Here is a 13,642-nt window from a genome sequence, read left to right on the forward strand (position 1 = left end):
ATATTGAAGATTTTGAGCGCTGGAAAGTCAACGTTTTGAAAGAATTTTGCAAAGAATGGGGCTACAAAGTATGTGGAAGTGGAAGGAAGAACTTGGTTATGCACTCACACTACAAAATACTGAGGCCTTTCAAAAATAAGACTGTCAGTTGGCAGTTCCCGATCCATAACAGCTATCAGGTGAACAACAAACAAATGGCCCCCCTGCATGTTTGTAGATATTAATGAGTATTTCATACAGAAAGACAAGCAAAACCTGCATGACTATGCAACATACAGGGTAGACAGACTGCGACCTGTCAATTTTTTTTCTTTTTTGTGGAGAGTTCACCTTTGTACAGGCCACAGGAAATGGCTGCTTCAATGACGTTCTGGTGCAACTGACGGATGGCACAGCGAGTCCCATTGGGACATCAGTAGCCTTTGTCACTCCCCATATGTCAAAGTACATATGTATTCCGAGGTGCAGTTTGGACAGGAGGATATATATATTGCACACTTTCTGTAAATCCTATAAACTTCACTTCATTTCTCAAATATCAGTGTTTGTCTGCTATATGATATATTTAACTGAAATTGCTGATCCAAACAACCAATGATTTATAAAAGAAAATCCTGGAAATCATCAGGGTGCCCAAACTTTTACATACAACTGTATATTTGTGTGTGTGTGTGTGTGTGAGAAACTGCATTTATTGGATCATGCGCATCTCTATTTTTATTTGTTACCTCAGCATCTGTCTTTTTCTCTGCAGCCGTATATGGCCGTACACTGTGGGTTATGCGCGCAACTATGTTGTGGCATCAACACAGACAGATGAGGCCAGTGTTGCGGTACAGACCAAACAAATGCAGCTGTTTGACTTTGCCCTGACTAAGCTGGACACCTCTGTGAGGAGGACTGGTCGGATCACCAAGACCCTGCTATACAGTGTGTTCCATGATATTCGCAGGACAGGTAGGCATCATTCACCAGCAGCAAATAACAGCAATCAAGACCGCGATCCATTCAATTAGGAGAGCAAGCATATGATAAAAGGTTTCAGTCAGTGAGTGGATCCCCAAAAGTTTTGTTATTAAGTCTGTAAAAATGCATATTAAACCTCTGAAACTTCACTTTCTAACAGATGCAGGTGAAGTGTATTGAGTCTCCTGTTTTGGGCCATGCTGGTATCTTGTAACATGGAAAATGACCATAATATAAACTCAAGACAGACAGTCCTGTAAAGGTGTTTGTGAAGCCTTGTCGATAATCGCAGTCAGTGTGTCCATTGATTTTGCAAACTTCATAACCTGTTCTGCCAAGTCAAGGTCAGGAGACTTTTATATTGAAGAGTGGAAGGAGCCACAACACATCCCCGTTCAGCATTTCTATCACCGCTACACACACACACACACACACACACACAGTGGCTTTGTTTAGACTGACTATGATGAACATTGACTTACTGGGCATCCTGCAAATTTTCACAGTGTCTTAAGAGATCAGCCCAGTCACTTCATTCAAATGCTTTGTGAAAATCAGTATCGGCTCAGTATGTACCGTGCATCTGGAAAGTATTCACACTCAGCGTTTCACTTTTTCCACATTTTATGTTACAGCCTTATTCCAAAATAAATGACATTGATTTTTTTCTCCTCAAAATTCTACACACAATACCCCATAATGATAATGTGAATTATTATTTATTTATTTTTTTAAGATTTCTGCATATTTATTACAAATAAAAAAACAACTAAGAAATCACATGTAATGGATCATTACTCTTTAGCAGTGTTTTCACAATATTCTTAAATCATTTAAACAGACTTTACACAGTCCTGCAAACAACTAGTGTGAACAGAATTGAAACGTCTTGATCAGAAGGTAAAAACGGCCAGTAACTGATCAAAATTTTTATTTTTTCAAGCGTTACATACAACCGTATGCTTCAAATTCAAGTACCCAATGTTAAACTTAACGCAAACATAAACTTGTCGCAAGATAAAAAAACTAAGAAATCACATGTATGTAAGGATTCACACTTTTTGCTCAATACTTTGTTGCTGCACCTTTGGCAGCAATTACAGCCTCAATTCATCTTGAATATGATGCCACAAGCTTGGTGCACCTATCTTTGGGCAGTTTTGCCCATTCCTCTTTGCAGCACCTCAAGTTCCATTAGGTTGAATGGGGAGTGTTGGTGCACAGCCATTAACATATCTCTCTAGAGATGTTCAAACAGATTCAGGTCTGGGCTCTGGCTGGGCCACTCAAGGACATTCACAGAGTTGTCCTGAAGCCACACCTTTGATATCTTGGCTGTGTGCTTAGGGTCATTGTCCTACTAAAAGATGAACCATCACCCAAGTCTGAGGTCAAGAACACTCTGCCGCAGGTTTTCATCCAGGATGTCTCTGTACATTGCTGCATTCATCTTTCCCTCAATCCTGACTAGTCTCCCAATTCCTGCCTCTGAAAAACATCCCCACAGCATGATGCTGCCACCGCCATGCTTCACTGTAGGGATGGTGCCTGGTTTCCTCCAAACATGACGCCTGGAATTCACGCCAAAGAGTTGAATGAATGAATGAATACTTAACAAAAAAAATCTCATAAAACCAGTGGTGGGCACAAATAACCAAAAAATGAACTTTGATAACAGATAATCAGATAACTGAAAAGTTATCTTTGCTAAAGATAAAACAATAAACCACCCAAAAATGTATCAGCATTACAGATAACCGATAACAGATAATTTCCAATATTGTCTCTGGTACATTTACAACTACTAATAAAACCAATTTAAGTTTTAATGCCACAATAGCTTCTACTAATATTAAAAGTAACACAACAGACCCAAACAATAAGACCACACAGTTGGATTTTGGAAAACTGCGATGGTGAACCAATTCCGATTGGACGCTCACATCACGTCATCACACAGCTTCTATGAGGAGTACAAAGATGGTGGGCGGTGGCTTGAAAGTCCGCAGTTAACTTTTCAGCAGAAAAAAAAGGAAGTTTCTATCTCATATCATTAAAAAGTTATTTATGATTTAGTAAAGCTTAGTCTCAGCCAACATATACAACAACGTCGGCCCCAGAGGGTTAAACAGATCCTAGATATGTTGAGGTAAAAGTTTATTTTTAACTTTATACATTATTTGTATTGTAATATAGTCAACCAATTCCCAGAATTTCAAAATATGGGTTTGTCGGCTCACAATATGGTTTATTACTGATAATTAGTTATAGCTTTCGTTTGTAAGAAAAAAATATTGTATTTGTATTTGTTTTATATGTTTCCCCAGACCTCAATGCAGTAAGTCATATATGGGATAAGTAATGAATGATATAATGTAATTAACAAATTTTGGCTTTAATTAACGAAATTAATGACTTTATAAAGAATTGCAGTGGCTTTTGACATTTTTGGTTTAACATAATTTTTGTGTTTTCCATCTTAATTTATCATCAACAAAATATATATATAATATAATATTTTGTTTCAGTTGCAATTTCAATTTCAGAAGATTTCACAAGTGGTGAGTTCAATCTTTGTCTCATCAAACCAGAGAATTTTGTTTCTCGTGGTCGAAGAGTCCTTTAGGTCCCTTTTGGCAAACCCTAGGTGGACTGCCATGTGCTTTTTACTAAGGAGTGGCTTCTGTCTGGCCACTATCCGGTTGTTAAGTGTGATGTAACGTATCATGTGATTTTCAACTTCCGGGTCCAAACAAAAAAGGCGCGCTGTCATTAACGTTGAGAACTGCACTGACACACGCTGATCAGGCTGCCCTTAAACAGTTGCACACGGACCACAGCATTAACATTGCAAGATAAAAACTCGTTCTATATTGTGCCTAAAACTCTCCTGGATATATTAACTGGGTTTTTAGACATTGTTATTGCGTTTGTTTATGTAAAAATGCCAGAAGCTCAGGTCGTTTCTCCGTTATTTTCAGTGGGAGTTGCTGTGAGCTGTGATCGCTTCCTGTTTATGTCATTCAGGGGGAAAGTGAAGTTTACACTTTAACATCCTGTTTATTGTCCTTTACAACACTGTTTGTCCTCTTTGTTCCAGAGTAATATATATAAAATGTCTGAAATTTGGTTTGCGTTTATTAAATTCCACGCAGGTTAAACATAGCAGACATGGATTATTTTGAATATTTGTTTTAGCAAGTTTTTAGACAAAAATATGTTTCCAAACAAAAATATGGATGAGCGACAGCTAGTATTTCACAAACTTGTATGTTGAGGTTCCACTGCAATTGTCAACATTGTTTTGTTTGGACCCGGAAACAGATTTATCACGTGATGCGTTACGTCAGAGCTTAACAACAGGATACCATACAGGCCTGATTGGTGGATTGCTGCAGAGATTGTTGTCCTTCTGGAAGGTTTTCCTCTCTCCACAGAGGAACGCTGGATCTCTGACAGAGTGACCATCGGGTTCTTGGTCACCTCCCTGATTAAGGCTTTTCTCCCCCGATCGATTAATTTAGATGGGTGGCCAGCTCTAGGAAGAGTCCTGGTTGATCTGAACTTCTTCCATTTACGGATGATGGAGGCCACTGTGCTCATTAGGGCTGTTCATGTTATATAGTGAAAAAATAAAAGTTGCAAAAGACTTCGTGCCACATGTTGTTTTTGTTCCACTTCGGGTTTTATAGGTGCAGACCAAATTTGAACTCAATCAGATAAGATTTAGAGGTCCCCCAGAGCAACACATTTCCTCTCCCTCCACTGCCAAGGCAACGTCACCCTAACGGGAGAAGACTCTGATGCCATTATTGTTCTTTTACAGGTACATGTGAAATTGTTGCTTTGTGGGGGACCCCTAAACAATGTCCGATTACAAAAATTTGGCACAGATCTTTTATTTTATTAGTGGAACAAGAACAACATGGCTAAAAAGATTTTTGTAACATTTGACATTTTGAACAGGTCTAGTGCTCATTGAGATCTGCAAAGCAGCAGAAATGCTTCTGTACCGTTTCCCAGATTTGTGCCTTGAGACAATTCTGTCTCAGAGGTCTACAGACAATTTCTTTGACTACATGCTTGGTTTGTACTCTGACATGCACTGTCAGCTGTGGGACCTTATATGTAGACAGGTGTGTGCCTTTCCAAATCATGTACAGTCAACTGAATTTACCCCAGATGGACTCCAGTTAAACTGTAGAAACATCTCAAGGATGATCAGTGGAAACAGAATGCACCTGAGTTCAGTTTTAGCTTCATAGCAAAGAATGTGAATACTTAAATAATGGATTTGTCAGACCAGTTGTCACACAGGTAATTGTACATTTTATTGTTAATAAATTTGCAAAAATTTCAAAACTTTTTTCATGTTGTCATTATGGGGTGTTGTGAGTAGAATTTTGAGGGGAAAAATTTACTCCATTTTGAAATAAGGCTGTCATATAAAATGTGGAAAGAGTGAAGCCCTGTGAATACTTTCAGGATGCAGTGTAGTTCTGTTCAGTCATTATTCACAGAGCTAGAACACAGTCGATGGCTGAGAACTTGACTGTGAAGCAAGACTGAGTGGCAAGTATCCAGGGATGCCGGTAACGCGTTACTCTAATCTGACCACTTTTTCCCAATAACAAGTCATCTAACATTAATATTTCCAGATCAGTAATCAGATTAAAGTTACTTCTCCAAATCACTGTGTGTTACTGTTATTTTTGTATTGTGGGTCTATCGCAGCATTAAAACTGACCCGTGGGCAGGGGGAGGTCGGGGGTTCAGCTGAACTGTCATCCGTCAATGCTAGCAGCCACTTTGTGTCCATACATGACGGTGAAATCTGGGAAACATGGATACATGTAATGCATTGGATTTTCGTTCACGGCAAACAGATTTGTCTAAGTAAGAGTAAAACAGTTGACTGGACCAAAACGCGGTTGGCAAAGTGGAACTGCAGTGTGTCGTATATGAAATCAACTTTCAGCATTCGGTGTTTCCCCTCACTGCAGTGCTTATAAGCTCTTTATCCTGCGTTGGTTTGCAGGTTGTCCCAGCAGTAATCAGGCCCTGCTGCTGCTGAGGAGCTGTGGGTCCCTCTTGGCAGAGGTGCTTCCAGAACAGCGCACTGAGCTGGCACATTCCATCTGGGATAAGCTGCAGAACATGGGTAACAACCTAAATGCATATCTTCCTGTTTTTATTGGTTGCTGATGAATGTGCATGTGTAAAAGAAAAAATAATTTAAATAAGCACAGGTCTCGTTTATCCTAATTTATTAACATGAAATGGTGAAAAGCAATGAGTTGGCATCGTCACCATCATTCATTATCTGCTAAATGAATAAATCGCCTGAAAAATATGATCTTAAATAAGTTTCTGTGCTGTATTGTTTAGGTGTAGTATACGATGTGAGTCACTACAATGCCTTGCTTAAGGTTTACCTGCAGAATGAGTTCAAGTTCTCGCCTGCTGACTTCATGGAAAAGATGGAAGCAGCGAATGTTCCACCTAACAGAGTGAGTGCAGCAGCACCTTCAGCTGCAGCCGCATCAGTGTGATAGAACGGACGCATAAATGAAACTGGAAATTTCAATGCGTTTTTGTATTTGTTCATTTATTTCTTTATTGCTCCCAGGTTACCTACCAGAGACTCATAGCGGCTTACTGCCAAGATGGTGACACAGAGGGAGCGAGGTGATGTTCCACTGACCATTTAACTATCAGTGCAAGCACAGCGCATGTTTAAAAAAGAAATAATACATATCACGCAGTGTTTCTACAAAGGTGGTGTCAAGATTTATATTTATGCCCAATTGTATTGAGGAATAAATAAATATCACATTGTCAGTTTATATGCAGCACAAGTGATCTAATAGATATGTTTATGATGAGTGGGACGTCAGAGGTTGGCTCACAGTACAAAACTGTCACGGGTAGTTGCTTTGTGGGTGAACCACAATGCCAGAAAACAATGGGGCAAATAATGTAATGTGACATGCAATCTATCTGTCAAATGCCAAGGATTTATTTATGTGTCATATTTTTTCTTGTTTTATTTGGGAACAAGAAAGCATATATTTGTCAAATATGAATGCTTTTGGACCGATTTGCGATGCCTCTGCCGCGTGCAATGTGAAAGGCTCTTAACACTTCAATAAAGGCTGGAATTTATATATATATAAAATCTAAATTATAATTTATTTCAAAGAGTGATAAAATTAACCAAAATTGTTTTTTCATGTTCTTATATTATTATGAATGTGATGCTGTTACAAAATTCTGGTGTTTAGTGCCACTACCCATGAGTCTTCTATTCTAATGCCTGGTGCTGTTTGGGGTTTTTGTGATACTAGTGCTAAACCGATACTTTGAAATGGTGTCTGTGCCAAAAATGGTGCCTGCAGTGATGCATTTGAAAAAATAAAGACATAAAAAATTTGCAACACAGACGATTCTATTAAATACAGTCTGCTTTCTGGTTAAGCAAATTGAAATGTCAAATATGGCAGTAGTTTAACACCTTCAGTATAGTGTCTCAAATGGTTGTAAAATAGCAGAAGCTGGTGGAAGGCAGAATTATTCACCAGATTTAAAAAAAATATTTTGTAAATCTGTTTGCGTACTATAATGCTGAATCACAAGTTGCTGGGTCATTGTAGGTCTTAATTTTTATGACTCTACACCTGTTTTACTCTTGCATTTTTCCCCTTTTTCATTTTTTTTCCTCAGTACCATTTTGGGTTTCATGAAGACCAAAGGTCTGCCCATCACCGAAGCAGTTTTCAACTCCCTGATAAAGGGTCACGCTCGCTCAGGGTGAGCAACACTGCGTTTGGTCATACGATGTGCAGTATAACGCGACTCACATTTAATGTTACTGGAATAGTTTGATAGTAAAGCTGCTGTTGTCTATCGCAGAGACATGGAGAGTGCTAAGAACATCCTGTCCGTGATGCGGGGCGCAGGAATGGAACCTGGTCCTGAAACCTACTTGACATTAGTTGATGCCTATGCTGAGAAGGGAGACATTGAAAATATGAAAAGGGTGTGTACATGTTAAGTAATTTGGCTCAGATGTGAGTTGATGTGAGTCATCAGTGTGCATGTTTGATTGCGCCTCTTTATGCCATCTGATTCTCAGACTCTGGAGATGGCAGATAATGCGGAGTGTACTCTGACAGACAGGGACCTAATGGAGGTGATCTTCACTCTGGCAAAGACTGGACACCACCAGCACATCCCAGACATCGTGTCGCGCCTAAGGCATGAAAGTGGATATGTTCCAGGTAAGCAAACGCAGGCAAAGTTTGAGCACTTTGTAGCGCTGTAGTCTTCTACAGCCAATGTGAGCCCAGTCAGAATCAGTCTGTACCTAAATAAGTACCTTCAGCTTCTCCCTTGTTTCACTCTGGGTCAACACAGCAGATCTGAAGGGGATCTGCATGATGATTTGGCACAAGTTGTAAGCCGAATGCCCTTCCTGATGCAACTCGACGTTACATGGAGAATGGGCAGTGGTGGGTTTTGAACCTGGAACGTTCTGCACTGGAAACAAGTACACTAACGATTTGGCCACCGTCCCTGTCCAAAATCAATCTGTACCTAGGCTGCAAAAAATAGTCAAATCTGGGCGTAGGCACCACATGCCGCTCCATCCTCCACACCACGGAATTGCCCTGGGCCCTGGATGGCAACCATTCAGGCAGATAACTGGTCTGTCCCCACCTATAGAAAGTAAGTACCACAGTTAGGCAAAATGTGGGTGCCCGTTGGCCTTCTTGACCCACCAGGTCCTCAATAGTGTGGCACCTGTGTGCTGGGTCATGCAAAGAGAAATGTGCCATAAATATCATAGTTAACATTCCCTCACAATGCAAGTAAGGCTTCTCATCTGAGTCTTCCTACGCAAGTAGTCTTCCTACGCCATCTTGACAGATGCACACGCCACCATCTTGACAGATGTCAAGATGGCGGTGTGTGCACACGCAGCAGCTCCTCCCGGTCCCAACACAACGGTGTTTTCGTGTTTTTTGAGTTTACAAGCAGCGTGTCTGTTCGTCATCGTACTCATCGCGCCCTCACATCTCAAGACGCACTTATTCCCGGGAGCATAGACCAAATCGCTGGGATTCTCTAAACACTATAAATTGTTCAGCATGTTCATGAAAGTTTTACATGTTGAACAAAATATGTACGTGTTGATCTCACAGATGCCATGAACCTGTGCCTGAGCCTCATCACCCGCGGCCAAGAAGATGCTGCTTTCCAGATTCTGAAGACTTTCCCACTACCACAATCCTCTAGCCTCAACGCAGACGCCTCCCACCAGGGCAACTTCTTTCTCCGGCACTGTGTCAACATGGGCACGGTACTGGTTTAGTTTTATTACACCCCAACTGATTCACTATTACAAGAAACTAAATAAATGATTGTGACAGTTTCTTCTTTACAGATATGTGCCAGTGTTTGCATTTGTTTGGAAATGGCGGCCATTTGTATGCCGGAAATAGCCATTTTGAGCACTTAAAGGCAATTTTCTCAAAAACGGTCTTTTTTCTAATTTGTCAAGGCATAATATGGGTCATTGACATATTTCATGTCAAAAATTATAGTCATAGATTCGTTTGTTTGGAAATCACAGCCATTTTTACGCTGAAAACAACCAATTTGGATATTTGGACCCAGTTTTGGTAAATGGTAAATGGACTGCATTTATATAGCACTTTTCCCATCTGCATCAGACGCTCAAAGCACTTTACAAATACGGAGTGGCTATTCGCCCAACTGTTGGTTCAATAAAGTAAATATACGAGCATATACGCCCAACCACAACCGACCAGTGAGCTCGCTTATCAGTTCACTTGTGGTTTCAACGCGGGATATTTTCTCGCCGGCTGCGGGAGGGTTTGTAGTCCGCGGAGGGGCTGTGATCTAAAGCGGTTCTGTTTGGCTCATCACACCCAGGGAACTGTGTCAAACTAACACCATCTTACACACAACAAGCAGCATTTTGTTCAAAAATTTTTCGTCAATGTTAACAGGCTTCCATTCAAAAAAATTATGAAGTTTGTCTGTTTTCATCCATTGTGGTGTTTTTGCAGTAATTAAAGACGGCGCCGTTAAATGTGTCAAACATATGCCGCAATAGAGCCTTAAAGAATTGTGTAAAAAAACCAGTTTAGATGCACAAAATGTGTCAAATACACGAACACGGTTGGGCGAATAAGGTAAGACATCATATTAATCTGCCCAGTGGTTGGGAGTGTAAAGTTCAATGTATGACTTATCTGCCCAATGGTTGGGCGAATAGCCTTTGCCTTACAAATAATCCCTCATATTCACCCCGATGTGAGGGTGCTGCCATATAAGGCGCTCACTACACACCAGGAGCAATAGAGGATTAAAGACCTTGCCCAGTTTTCCAGTCAGGCTGGGATTTGAACTGAGGATCTTCTGGTCTCAAGCCCAACACCTTAACCACTAGACCATCACCTCCCCCCTTTTCTCAAAAATGGTTGGATAACTTTTCTTTTAATTGAAGAAGGGCACAATATTGTCCTTGACATTGTTCCCAAACCTATTTGCGTAGATCCATTCATTTGGAAATGGCAGCCATTTTTATGCCAAAAATGGCCATTTTACCTTGGGCTTTAATTGAGCCAGTAACCCACAGCGTCCTTGGCACTCTAGTTTGATCATAGATACCCTACTGTTTAGCATCAGTTGAAGTTAGAAGTCCAAGCTTTAAAAAAAAAGGTGTCAAACATCACAATCTGATAGATATATTTTGATTCAACAAAAGTTAAACATTGTACTGCAGCTGTCATTTTTATTTATTTTTTCACATGAAACGCACCCTCGCCATTCTTGTAATATGAAACCTCTTTGAAACCCCTCAATAACACCTGTTTCACACCTGAAGGCTGCATTGTTGAAGGCAAAGTGTGGGGAAAAGGTACAGTAGTGTTCAGAATAATAGTAATGCTATGTGACTAAAAAGATTAATCCAGGTTTTGAGTATATTTCTTATTGTTACATGGGAAACAGGGTACCAGTAGATTCTCACTAATCCAACAAGACCAAGCATTCATGGTATGCACACTCTTAAGGCTATGAAACTGGGCTATTACAACCCCTGGCAAAAATTATGGAATCACTGGCCTCGGAGGATGTTGGATGTTTTCCTCGCAGGAAAAAAAATTGTGGCAGTCAGTAACAGTTACTTTTTTAGACCAAGAAAAATGCATATTTAAATGTAATTCTGTTTTAATGTGTGCTTTTTGCAGTCATCAGAGAAGATTGGTCACTACTGCAAAACTCTCCAGGAAATGAATATGCATCCTTCTCCACTCCTCTTCAGTCTGCGCTGCGCCCTGGAGGCCAACAACACTGGTACAGCATGGCCATGTCTATTAAATGTGCACACATACATTTAGTGACAATTTCAACATGTTGAAGCTCATGTTACTATATTTAGTAATATGCACACGCATGCTGTTTTTTTTGTCTGTACAATCAACCCAACGGTCAAATAATAAGCATCTGTGGTTACCGTAATTTCAGGACTATAAGCCGCTATTTTTTTCACATGCTTTGAACACTGCGGCTTAAACAATGATGTGGCTAATTTATGGATTTCTCATAAGTCAAAATACGTCAATTGATGTTGTCTATTGATTGGCTGAAAGCTGCGGTCCTCATGCGGCGTAAATTCACACACACAAAAAATATTAAATCTTACCTGTCCATTTTAGTGGATTCATCATCACCTCCTGAAGAAAAATGATCCACATAAAGCCTTCTGATTTTGGAAAATGACACCTGAAAATATGGTAAATGGTAAATGGACTGCATTTATATAGCACTTTTCCATCTGCATCAGACGCTCAAAGCACTTTACAATTATGCCTCACATTCACCCCGATGTCAGGGTGTTGCCATACAAGGTGCTCACTACACACCGGGAGCAATAGGGGATTAAAGACCTTGCCCAAGGGCCCTTAGTGATTTTCCAGTCAGGCGGGGATTTGAACCCAGGATCTTCTGGTCTCAAGCCCAACACCTTAACCACTAGACCGTCACCTCCCCTTTAAAAAAAAAATGAAAATACTTTAATTCCTTGTTGTGGCTGAAGAAAAGACCTTCTTGGGCACTTTGCACCACAGTTACTGCGTCAGGTCAGTCAGCAGAGCCCCCACCCCCACCCTTCCCCACCAGGTTTCTGTCTTTGAGCCACAAGTTGAAAAAGTCACAGGACCTCATTTACCACAGACACCAGGCAATCCTGGCTGCACGCAATGAAATTCTCTCATGATCCACAAAGAAAAAAAAAAGTTAAAATTACTCAATTCCCCATGTGGAGCAGAGAAGCAGTGCAACACCGTGCGCATGCTGGATGACGTGCCTGCCAATATTTACATGTAACACCTTCTGGAAACAAAAAGCATTTATGTTACATATTTAATAAAAGTTAAGAGAATCTTTCTAACATCTTTTTGTGTAAAGAAGACCTGCGGCGTATTTATGTACAATTTTTTTTTCTCTCTTTAAAATTGGTAGGTGCGGTTTATATTCAGGTGCGCTCTATAGTATGAAATTATGGTATTTTGTGGCCACAGATGAGATGCAATATTTTTTTCATATATGCCACGTCAAATTCCAAGTTGCAGGACCTCCCAAACTAGTACAAAAAACTGACCAGAAAATATGGCAAATATGAGTAAAAATTTTCAAACATTTTATGTAAAATAGTATACAGTAACATTATTGCTGTACAGTTCTGCTGTGCTTTAATATGCTGGATAGTTGTTCTGCTTTTTGTTTTTCTTCATTTGTGTGTGTATGTGTGTACATGCAGAATTTTATATCAAGCATATCCTGAATATGCATTCCCTGAGATGAATGTGCTACATCATGACATTGCCTTGTGATATATTTTCAGTGTTGCCACAGTTACTTTGAAAAGTTACTTTATACAGTTACTTTATCTAACTTGGTTATTCTTAAGATTGAGTAATCAGTAAAGTAACTTACTTTTCTGATTACTCAATTTTAAGATTACTAGTTACCTTATTAGTTACATCCAGCAGCTGCCGTCAAGTTGTCTGCAGCTGAAGTAACTGCATAAAGTAAGTAATAAAGTAACTTCTCAGAGTAACTGTGGCAACACTGCATATGTTCAGCAGCCGGCTCTGGAATTCATGCAGTTTCTACAACCCCTGGCAAAAATTATGGAATCACCGGCCTCTGAGGATGTTCATTCAGTTGTTTAATTTTGTAGAAAAAATGCAGATCACAGACATGACACAAAACTAAAGTCATTTCAAATGGCAACTTTCTGGCTTTAAGAAACACTATAAGAAATCAGGAAAAAAAATTGTAGCAGTCAGTAACGGTTACTTTTTTAGACCAAGTAGAGGGAAAAAAATATGGACTCACTCAATTCTGAGGAAAAAAATTATGGAATCATGAAAAACAAAAGAACGCTCCAACACATCACTAGTATTTTGTTGCACCACCTCTGGCTTTTATAACAGCTTGCAGTCTCTGAGGCATGGACTTAATGAGTGACAAACGGTACTCTTCATCAATCTGGCTCCAACTTTCTCTGATTGCTGTTGCCAGATCAGCTTTGCAGGTTGGAGCCTTGTCATGGACCATTTTCTTCAACTTCCACCAAAGA

At 39.9% G+C, this 13,642-nt stretch overlaps 1 protein-coding gene across 1 annotated transcript in view; it reads left to right on the plus strand.

Annotated features, from left to right (window-relative positions):
- The window catches only part of lrpprc (leucine-rich pentatricopeptide repeat containing), a 141,947-nt gene that overhangs the window by 3,042 nt on the left and 125,263 nt on the right, over positions 1-13,642 (plus strand). Inside the window, exons 2-10 of the mRNA XM_034184503.1 lie at positions 755-957; positions 6,005-6,127; positions 6,355-6,476; positions 6,596-6,654; positions 7,690-7,776; positions 7,879-8,005; positions 8,102-8,246; positions 9,171-9,328; positions 11,247-11,352. Of these exons, the coding sequence (XP_034040394.1) occupies positions 755-957; positions 6,005-6,127; positions 6,355-6,476; positions 6,596-6,654; positions 7,690-7,776; positions 7,879-8,005; positions 8,102-8,246; positions 9,171-9,328; positions 11,247-11,352 (1,130 nt within the window). The remainder of the gene's footprint in view (positions 1-754; positions 958-6,004; positions 6,128-6,354; positions 6,477-6,595; positions 6,655-7,689; positions 7,777-7,878; positions 8,006-8,101; positions 8,247-9,170; positions 9,329-11,246; positions 11,353-13,642) is intronic.

Source organism: Thalassophryne amazonica, chromosome 13, assembly GCF_902500255.1.
Source record: "Thalassophryne amazonica chromosome 13, fThaAma1.1, whole genome shotgun sequence".
In the NCBI taxonomy this organism is placed as follows: Eukaryota; Metazoa; Chordata; class Actinopteri; order Batrachoidiformes; family Batrachoididae; genus Thalassophryne; species Thalassophryne amazonica.